This window comes from Tachypleus tridentatus, chromosome 1 (genome assembly GCF_004210375.1).
Source record: "Tachypleus tridentatus isolate NWPU-2018 chromosome 1, ASM421037v1, whole genome shotgun sequence".
Classification (NCBI taxonomy): Eukaryota; Metazoa; Arthropoda; class Merostomata; order Xiphosura; family Limulidae; genus Tachypleus; species Tachypleus tridentatus.
In genome coordinates this window covers 102,161,674-102,172,765 of record NC_134825.1, presented here as the reverse complement: position 1 = coordinate 102,172,765, position 11,092 = coordinate 102,161,674, and the positions used below count along the sequence as shown (strand labels likewise).

Sequence of the window (11,092 nt, the reverse complement as noted above, 5' to 3'; positions counted from 1 at the left end):
TTCAAAACAACCAAACTTAATACTTTATTTCCGAAACATAAAACAAATCTTTGTATTCATACAGAACATCATAAAATAAGCAATGATATGATGCTTACAGATATGAAATTCACTTTCCGCTTCTTCATTTTTGTAAAGGATGACTTAAAGCAACACTCTGAAAACGTTAAATGAGTCAATTGATCGTGGGTTGGAAACAAACCATCCAAAGAAAAAGGAAAAAGCTTAATTCTGTAAAACTTGTGCATATATTTGAAAATCTACTTTCTGTGCAGGGCTATTATCTTTTCATGAAAATGATAGCTGTTCCTGGTTGTGTCTGTAACAAAATGAGGCTTATTGGTTGGAGGTACAGTCAGACAATAGCTGTTCCTGGTTGTGTCTGTAACAAAATGAGGCTTATTGGTTGGAGGTACAGTCAGACAATTCTTTTCTATGCTGTAGCTTCTTCTTCCTTCTCCGTTCCACAAATAAGTTTAACAAACCCTTCAATTTCAATATTTCCATCTTTGTCAATATGCACCTCTTTAAATACTTCATCCACCTAGAAAGTATTTATATAAACCTTGAAATAACGTTTAATAGTAGTAATAATTTGATAGAATGTTATTAAATATGCGAAGAAAAAGCATAATTTAACTTTTTAAACAAAATGCTTTAAAAGTTGTAGGAATGGGCATATAAAAGTCTCTAAGTAAAATTAGCTAATTACTTTTTCAATTTAACCTTAAACCATCACTTGCCATTATATTTACCTAATATGAACTAATCTATAAATTTTTAAAAATGTAATGCTTGTCATCTGGCTTTTAAAACTTATAATTATAAATAATTTGATTTTGATTATAGAACGATGGAACAATCTAAAACACCTATGAATTTATAATATAACAGTTATATTATCATAAGTAATAAATAAAGTAAAGAGTAGGAGCATATTAACCTACCTCATCTTCTTGAAATTTATCTCCCCAGGTTAGAAGAGCTTTCCTGAGCCTGAGATTTAAGAATTTAAGTACTAAGTATATTGAATAATGCATTTATGTTTATTGCTATAGAACTGAAAGAATTAAAGGGATAATTTATACCACTTAAAGGACATTTATGTAAGTCTGATGTTAATACCAACATATTTATATTATTTATCAAAACTGGGGTTATTTCAGTGTATCTTATTACGGAAGTGAGTCCTTGCATGTTTTGAAGGGAAAGATACAGTGTAAGATAATAAACAAATGTATGTTAGGTTGAAATAATATCACGAGTAATTAACTGAACCAAACGTACTCTTTTTTTTTTTCTTGTCAAATGTTCACAGAAAAAGAACTAAGAATTTGTTTTCTTTTGACAAGCATCTAAATGCAATTTTTTTGTATCTGAATTTTATTACAGCCAGTATTTCGTGCATGTTCAACAACAATAAAACACCATGTATTATAAGTAAAACAAGTCATAATTAACAATATATCTAATAATAATTTTCTTTGAAATCAACTTTTTGCATTATTATATCACTGGAAAACTGATACCAATTTCGCTCTCAATTACTTGTCTTATACCGATTTCCAATAACAATAATGTAATAGTCTCTTAATTATATACTGATGATGGAGCCTTTTACTCAATACCAGCGCTTATCTAGTCAGCTAAGCATACAACACATAAAGCCTCGATCAAAATGGTGTTTATTATCAGTAGTTTTCAAGATATTAATTATACTACAATGTATAAATAGTTATTAACAATTATCAACCTTATTATAATATAATGTTATATAGACAATCAACCTATTGAACACGCTTTCCTGATGGATTTATATACCATAGTAGTTTGAATTTTTTTTATTTTAGGCATGTTTTTTCCTTTCTTTAAATTAATTATATTACTGTTTAATGTCACTTGCCTGTCTTCATTAATTTTTCCACTTCCATCCTGATCAAAAGTTTTAAATGCAGTTTTAATTGTCTCTTCAGGATCAGTACCTATATAAAATAAAAAAACTTATTTAAAATACTTTAACAATGAATAAACTTTTAGTTAAAACCACTGATAATAGTAAGTTTTTAGAGAAAAATTATTCAAAATCAGTCAAATAATATGTAACTCATGTGTAATTATTTAAAGTTTATTTTAATTTGTTGTTCAATATTATACTCATTATAAAGGTTGTTTCACATTGTTAACTTACAAGTTATATTTAGTTCTCCTAAACTAATGAAGCATTATTGGATTTACAGCAGAAAATATCGTTAACAGAAAGGATACCCAAGTGATGAAACAATGCATTTTGATATTTACCAGTAGATTAGTAAGAAATTTATATGTAATGAGTTATAGTGAGTTTGATTTTTAGTTTCCTTAAATCAGTAATTATTAGTTATGCTAATTTCATGTGCTACATTATGATTCAGTGGTAAGTCTGAGGGCTTACAGTGTTAAAACTCAGATTTTGATACCCACAATAAATAGAATACAAAAAATCTACTATTGGGTAACATGATATGCCCTCCATGCTTATAAAAACCTAATTTTTAGTACAATACATCTCCACTTAACCCTGAACCACCAAGGAGGGGCACAATTAGAAGGTTTTTACATTTGTTGTTATTGATATAATCTTTCTGATGGATTTTTCTTTTTATGTTGAATTGAATGGTTAAATCTATATTTATGATATTGAATTGAATGGTGAACACAATATTTATTAAAACAATTATTGAATGAATATTAAAATTTATTAACTCTACTTCATATTTAAAACTATTTGGAAGTTTTATTCAAATCCTTCTATCAAGATTAATTTATTTCTTGATGTAAAACTGAAATTCCATTTTAACACTGTAGAATGTGAGAAATGAAAGATGATTTAGCCTGAAGGATAGTTGGTTGATCAGCAATATATACGAAATCATATTTCTATAATTTTGTCTCTGAAATAAAACTTTGGTAAAATATAAAAACTTCCTTTATATACTTACCTGTTACTCTATCACCAAATATTGTTAAAAACATGGTGAAGTTAATGGGTCCTGGGGCTTCTTTAATCATCCCTTCTAGATCTTCATCTTTAACTATCCTACCTATAAAAAGAAGCAATAATTAGTTTTTAACACTGGGCCTATCTTCCTAAAACAGTGTTTCAGTCAGTATAATATTTCAATATATTTGTTACAAACACCATAAAAGGTTTTAAGTGATATAAGTTAGTCTAAAAAAAATATTTCTTGCTATAATTTATTACCAAAATCTTTGCTAATCCAAAATACTAAATATTTGTTGAAATAACCAAACATATTATATACATGATACACAAATACAAAAGTTTTTATGAATATTATCATCCCCCAATAACTTTCAATTGTTTTGGTTGTAGTTTGACATTCAATAAATGGTCTCGTTAACAACATTAGGATTAAATGTGGTTAGTATCACAAATTAGAAACATTTATTCTCAATTAAAGTGAACTTAATAGAATTTTTGATAACTTTAAGTGTATGTATAAGAAAATTAACAAAATGTGACTGATTGGAACATACCAAAAGAGATTTAATACAAATTATATAACATATTTTTCTAATATCACAAAGAGAATATATTCCCAGAGAGAGCATTTTAAGGCTATATGGCATCTACTTTTGACAATATCTCTAATTTTACAGTGTCTTTATTGCACGCATCAAACTGTATTCACGCATAATTTAAGCATCAAAGATTCTTTAAAGGTTATGATATAATCGTAGAAGTATTATTTGTAAAATGCCTGGAATGATCTAGTGACTAGCAAGAATGGCTACTTGTCAAAAGATCTAAGGTTTGAACCTTGAGTATACTACTTTGCATGCAGTGCACTTTCAGCTGTGGGCATATTGTAAAAGTGACAGTCAAACCTTACTACTTGATTAAAAGTAGCTCTTTTTTTTTTGTTAAAGCATATCATTAGTGGGGCTATGTTGTTAGAAGTATGCTTGTAGTGTAAGTTGTTTTATTATCTAGCGTAGAATCTGCAGTGAAAATTACTGTATATTTCACACATCTATAGCATAACTACACTGGAAGAACTTTAAACTCTCTCTATATATACGAGGTCTGTTCAAAAAATACGCGGACTGACGTCATAAAACAAAATGTACTTTATTTAGAAGTTACAGGTCTGGGATCCCTTCAAAGTACTCTCCTCCCCAACACACACACTTATCCCAACAGTGTTTCCACTTGTTGAAACAGTCCTGGTACGCTTCTTTTGTAATGTCCTCCAGCTCCTTCGTCGCATTTGCCTTAATCTTGGGAATCGTCTCAAATCTTCTTCCTTTCAAGGGTCTTTTGAGTTTGGGGAACAAGAAAAAATCGCAAAGAGCAAGGTCAGGTGAGTAGGGGGGTGGGGAAGAACAGTGATCGAGTGTTTGGCCAAAAACTCACGAGTTCTGAGGGCTGAATTTCGCAGCAACGCGGTGCATCTTCAATTTTTCGGTCAAAATCTCGTAACAAGATCCAACTGATATCCCACACTCTTCAGCAAGCTCCCTGACAGTCAGACATCGATTTGCCCGCACCAGGGTGTTGATTTTGTCGACGTGTGGGTCGTCAGTTGAAGTGGAAGGACGTCCATCTTCAATGGACTGTCGACCATCCTTAAAACGTTCATGCCACTTGAAACATGCCGTACGCTTCATAGCAACATCACCGTAAGCCCTGTTAAGCATAGCAAAAGTTTCAGTCGCAGATTTTCCAAGTTTAACACAATATTTCACAGCAAGTCGTTGTTCCATCAGGTCATTCATTCTGAAATCCGCCAAACGAAAAAATCGCACTTCACTTAAAACCGCGAAGCTAATACACAAATGAAGATATCTGCAATCGGGAAACGACGTCGTAATCAGCTGATCTGTGCGAACATAGCGACACCAAGCGGATTCCCCTGGAACCAACTGGAGTCGCGCAATTCAAACAGTACGCGTATTTTTTGAACAGCCCTCGTATATATATATATACATACAAAATTTGCTATCTGTTATTGTTGGTACTATATTAGTTTAGAAGCCTAATTTTAATGTAGGATAAGCTTGACAAGCATGAAATGTGAAATAGAATGAACTGTGCAGCAATTCAAATCCCACAAGCACTTCGTTCTGGTACTTTTATAAAACTTTGGCACAGAAACAAACAGTGTGGTAATATCACTCATGATAATAGTACTACATACAGGTGAAGACTATGGCAAGGCCCTCATGTGTACATATACTAACCAATGTGACCATGATGACATGCAGGGAAGGCTCAAATGAAAGCACTCTCTATATGAGCTACATCTATAAGTGAATATAGAAGCTATTTGTAGTTTCAGCAAGAATCATACACATTTATCTAAAAATGGAATTCTAGGTTCAGGTGGTGTAAAAATTTTCATATACAAGAAGCCTACAGAAGCTAACCTGTTGAAGTTAGTATTATAGTATCACCATAGCTGAGCAAAAGTAGCATTTGTGAAATATGAACTTGTGCCTTCATGAAATCCTTAACCAAACTAATGAAGGATCCCTCTTATCTTAAAGGTCATTGAATCATTGTCCAACAAAATGTCATTGGCAAAATACCAGAGAAGTGTGTAGCTAGAAGGCTTGCTTCAGATTAAATTGTCATTTCCCTTGCAGTTGTGGTTATGTTAGTGGAAAATAAACCTGAATCAATGATGGTGAATTTGTAAGTGACACATGGAAAGGCTTGAAAGTCAGTTATAACATCTTGGCAGTTGCTTTAGCTCTGGAAAATGCTTACAAAACAAAATCCAGCTGCCCACAAAAATGCTCATAATTGGCATCAGTGTAATGCATGTAAGATAAATTGGAGTTGTACGAAATACCACAAAATGCACAATGAAACATGTTAGCTGGCAGTTAGACCATATCAGTATAAAGTTTGTCTGTATTAATAAAAAACATCACCACTATTGTCAGCCCTTATGAACATCTACAACATTAATCTGGCCTACTTTTGCAGTAAAACCATATGTGCAAACTACTACTTATAACATTGTAGCATACACACTTGCTCAAAAAGGTTGTTACATGTGATATTTTGAGCTTGTTTTCCCTTATTTGTTATTTTCTCTTGTGGTAAGGATGCTTATAACATGAACATTCATGTAATATTTCATGATTATGTATTTTTTATGGAAATTTCTGTAGAACTTAAGATCTGTACCACCAGGAATGTGGTGGTAAGTCAAGACAAATAAGACCGTCATTTTGTGAAAATATTTAGTATCAATCTGAAACTTTCAATAAACGCGCAACATTTACATTCACATCAGAATATTTAACTCAATAATGTCCGCTAGGCGGCGTGGTATACTATCAACTAACGTTACCAGTCTTTGATAGGAATTTTGTTCCACTCTTTGGTCAGTGCTTGGCGTAACTGCTGTAGGGCTATAGGGGAATCGTTCCTATTCCTGACTGCACAGCTAAGTTCATCCCAGAGATACTCTATCGGGTTGATATCTGGGCTTACAGGTTGTTGCTCAAGGACCAACACACCACGTTGTTGCAAGAAATATTGGTTGCACATTGAGAGCATTATTAGCTGGTGCATTGTCCTGCAGCAGCTGAAAATCGTCCTGGAAAATACCCTGGGCAAATGTCAGTAAGTGCCGATCCATGATACCTTGATACACAGCACTAATGACGTTTTGATCTAGAATGACCAACTGGCTGAGAGTTGCAGACGTGCACTGTACCTCCGCTTCTTGCGATGTTGGGTTGAACATTTTCATCATTCAGCTGTTCTCTAGGAAGCCTGCACACTCGTATTCGTCCATCAGTGGGGTAAAGCAGAAATCTGGATTCGTCACCAAAAACTACATGATTCCGGTGTACGATCGTCAGATAACGGAATAGCTGAGCCCACTGCAGCCTGTTGTTGTGATATCTATCTGTCAGTTTAGGTTTTTTGACCACCCATCTTGCTCTGTATCCAGCTTGCACCAACCGTCGATTAACCGTCTGGCGTGAAATCCGGATCAGTTGTTGCGCACGTAACTCAGAAGCAATCGACCTGGACAGCATCATACGGTTTCGATCATCACGTGCTGTAGTAGCACGTGGACGGTCCGTAGGTCTGCTGGAACTCACACTTCCGGTTGCAGGTCTTCTTCTGAGAACTCTGTTGATGGTCTGCCTCGATACACCAAGTCATCTTTCAATATCGCCTTGTTTCAACCCAGCGTTCTCGTAGGCAACCATGTGATTTCTCAAACCTACGTTAATAGAATTTGGCATAATGTCTAAAATATTTACAGAGTTGAAAACACGTCACCAACAGGTAAGGTACGAAAGTAACACGAAAATCCCAAGCTTTTATACCTCACCCCAGACATTGCATTTTGGACAAGTCTCAGAACACTTCTATATTCAAAGGATTAAACCAACTCAAAATGAACTCAGGTAATGCAGAGTAGTAAAGAAATCTTGAAAATTTAAGGGCAATACACAAAGTGAATTTAGTATTAAAAATATATAAATGACCAAATATCACATTTTTCGAAAATGTAACAACCTTTTTGAGCAAGAGTGTATAGTAAGGGTTGTAGTAAAGCTGAAGTAGAAATAAAATGTAACCTTCCCTTTGGAAGGTTAGTAATGGCACAATGATAAATCCTGCCAAATTCAGAGTCGTGTACTGCACACTCAACAACAAATATAATTATGAGGAAAAACTATCTTCATCCTTTGGGAGCACTGCTGTCCTTTTGAAAGAAACAATGAAGTTCCTGTGGCTAACCTTTGGCAGATAATTCAACTTCCCCAGTCAAATTAGCATTGTAATAATCAGAGCTACTAAAACAATCAGCATTCTGAAAGTTGAAGCAGGAAATAAGAGTTGAAGATCATTACCTATTAGTTCTCTATCAAAGTTTTATCTACTACATCCTGAATTGTGGAGTGTCAACAATCAGTATGAGTGTGATGCAGTTAGATAAAATTGAAAAGATGAAAATTCTAATTCTGGAAAGGCTGATTCTAATACAACCATTACGTAATAATATTTTACAGTAAAATTTCACATGTTTGATACATGATAAACTCTTGACAACACTGGCATCTGTAGAAATCAACCTGCATAGAAAATGTAGAAATTGGGCAAAGGGTGAAGCAGAAAATCCAATTCAATCCATATATGGTGGTAATTTAGGAATGAAACTGCAGAAGGTAATAAACCATAAATAGAGAGTACCATCGACATAACATTTGCGATTGAAATACAGGAAGTTGTGCTTCAAATTCATTAGTTGCTTTCAAGATGGAGGGAAAAAGCAAAGTAACTGCATGGAAGGACCATCACCTGAACATATGTGCCAGGCTATGCAGGTGTAAAGCTTACAAGATAGCTTGCAAGCTTGCCAGAGAAAACTATAAAATCCTACACAACTCTACTGGAAGGATGCAAACATCCCATGCACATAAAAGGTGAAATAAGCAACCATGAAAGGTGCTCAGCAACATCCAGAAGGAATAAGCTTGTTGGAAAACAAAGTACTGTGTGGCGTAGTTAAAAAAAAGAAACAAATGGAGGATAACTATAATATTATACAACCAGAGGCTACCTGTAACGTAAGTAAAGGTTTAATATTGTCACACCAGCTAAACTGCTTTGATAGTCCAGCTTAACGCTGCTTTCTTCTGTTTTGTAAGACTTTCCATTTTGTATGGTGTTCAATGTTCTCTAGGACACTGTCCTGATGCTTCTGCAGAGTAGGGTCTTTCTCCTGCACTCTCTTCCATGTCACTCTTTGATACTTGCAAGGGCTTGATGTATTTCTTTATCTTCTTTCCTTGAGCTTTAGTGGTGACTGCGAATGCCACATCGATCTTCTTTCTCTTTAGATCTTTTCAACTTCTACTGCCTGGTATATTTCCAATCACTAAGTAGGATATTGCTGCCTTGATACCCATAATACCTTCAAAGTGTCTTACATAATATGAAGTATCCACCTATATTTTTGCTATAGGAAACTTTCTCACTCTCTGATCAATTAGCACACACAGACATACACTACATGGCCAAAAGTATGTGGACACCTGACCATTGCACCCATATGTGCTTGTTGAAAATCTCATTCCAAAACCATGGACATTAATCAGGAGTTGGTTTCACCCCACCCCTTTTTTCTACTATAATAGCCTCCACTTTTCTGGGAAGGTTTTTCACTAGATTTTGGAGCATGGCTGCAGGGATTTGCTCCTATTCAGCCACAAGAGCATTAGTGAGGTCGGGAGAGAAGGTCTGGCTCGCAGTCAGCGTTCCAATTCATCCGAAAGGTGTTTGATGGGGTTGAGGTCAGAGCTCTGTGCAGGCCAGTCAAGTTCTTTTACACTGACCTCGGCAAACCATATCTTTATGGACCTCGCTTTGTGCATGGAGGCACTGTCATGCTAAAACAAAAAAGGCCTTCCCCAAACTGTTGCCATAAAGTTGGAAGCATACATTTCTCTAGAATGTCACTGTATGCTGTAGCATTAAGATTTCCCTTTGTTGGAACTAAAGAGCCTAGCTCAAACCATGAAAAACTGCCCAAGACCATTATTCCTCCACAAAACTTTACAGTTGGAACTATGCATCAGGTGAGTAGCATTCTTCTGGCATCCACCAAACCTGGATTCATCCATCAGACTGCTAGATATTGAAGCGTGATACATCACTACAGAGAATGCATTTCTCTGCTCCAGAGTTCAATGGCAATGTGCTTTACACCACTCCAGCTTATGCTTGGCATTGTGCACTGTGATATAAGGCTTGTGTGCAGCTGTTCGGTCATGGAAACCCATTTCATGAAGCTTCTGACGAACAGTTCTTGTGCTTACATTTTTTACAGAGGTAGTTTGGAATTCGGTAGTGAGTATTGCAACTGTGGAAGACGAATTTTACACTCCACACGCCTCAGCACTTGGCCGTCCCATTCTGTGAGTTTGTGTGGCTCATTGCTTCATGGCTGAGCTATTGTTGCTCCTAGACGTTTCCACTTCACAATAACAGCACTCACAGTTGATCAGGACAACTCTAGCAGAGCAGAATTTTAACATACTGACTTGTTAGAAAGGTGGCATGCGATGACAGTGCCATGTTAAAAGTCACTAAGCTCTTCAGTACGACCCATTCTACTGCCAGTGTTTGTCTATGGAGATTGCATGGCTGTATGCTTGATTTTATGCACCTGTTATCAAAGGTGTGGCTGAAATAGCCAAACCCACTAATTAGAAGAGGTGTCCACATACTTTTGGCCATGCAGTGTATCTTGCCTGTCATGTGGTTATCAGATATCAGACTGGTCCCAAATGCTGTACTACAGCATCAAGTGTCTTGTAGAACCTTCACTTTTTTGTCCCTGACATAGCCTTCACCTATTGACGTTTTGTTTTTTGACACCTTTCGATATCTGTAATGTGTTCCAATCACTACTATCACTGTTGATCAATTTGCTAACTTGAGTTGACCTTTAGTTGTGCACTGATCAAACATGAAAATGGCACTTCCTTCTGCTGAATTTGAAGTGATTTCGTAATTATGCTTCTTCTTGTGGTGGCATTCACAGTAACAGTCACTTTTTTCTTGTTTCTTGCCAGTACTATTTTTGTAGGTAGTTCCAAGTGTTTCATATTGAGATTTTTGCTGTTGCGTGTTAATGGTGGAATTGTACTCCCTTGCAGTGTGCCCATTTTATAATAAATATAGCATCTCTTCTTCCAATTGTTTGTTAATCTTCTGTTACCTTTAGTGAACTCTTCCTTTTACTCAGTCACTAATGGTTCCAACTTTAACTGGATATTTTTGTACTTATCCATTATACTCCCTTCATAGGCTTTCATATATTGTTTTGCCAGCTTGAGCATATCGTCCATATCTTTTGGTGTTCTTTCCTTTAGGAACAGTGAGATGTCAGTTGAGCACATGCTCATGAACTGTTCATATATTCGTAGATCTTCCAGTTATTCAAAACTATTTTCCTGTACGGCCTTTTCAGTTTATTATGCAAAGTATCACTGTAAATGTGCCACAAACAGCGTCAGGTTTGATTTCTCTGAAGTTCCGACAAAAAAC

The 11,092-nt window shown here is 35.3% G+C and overlaps 1 protein-coding gene across 1 annotated transcript in view; it reads right to left on the bottom strand.

The window, feature by feature from the left end:
• The window catches only part of LOC143257175 (myosin regulatory light polypeptide 9-like), a 28,560-nt gene continuing 17,468 nt past the window's right edge, over positions 1-11,092 (bottom strand). Inside the window, exons 4-7 of the mRNA XM_076515533.1 lie at positions 2,979-3,080; positions 1,904-1,982; positions 948-996; positions 1-544 (exon numbers count right to left, since the gene is read on the bottom strand). Coding sequence (XP_076371648.1) covers positions 434-544; positions 948-996; positions 1,904-1,982; positions 2,979-3,080 — 341 coding nt within the window. The 3' untranslated portion in view covers positions 1-433. The remainder of the gene's footprint in view (positions 545-947; positions 997-1,903; positions 1,983-2,978; positions 3,081-11,092) is intronic.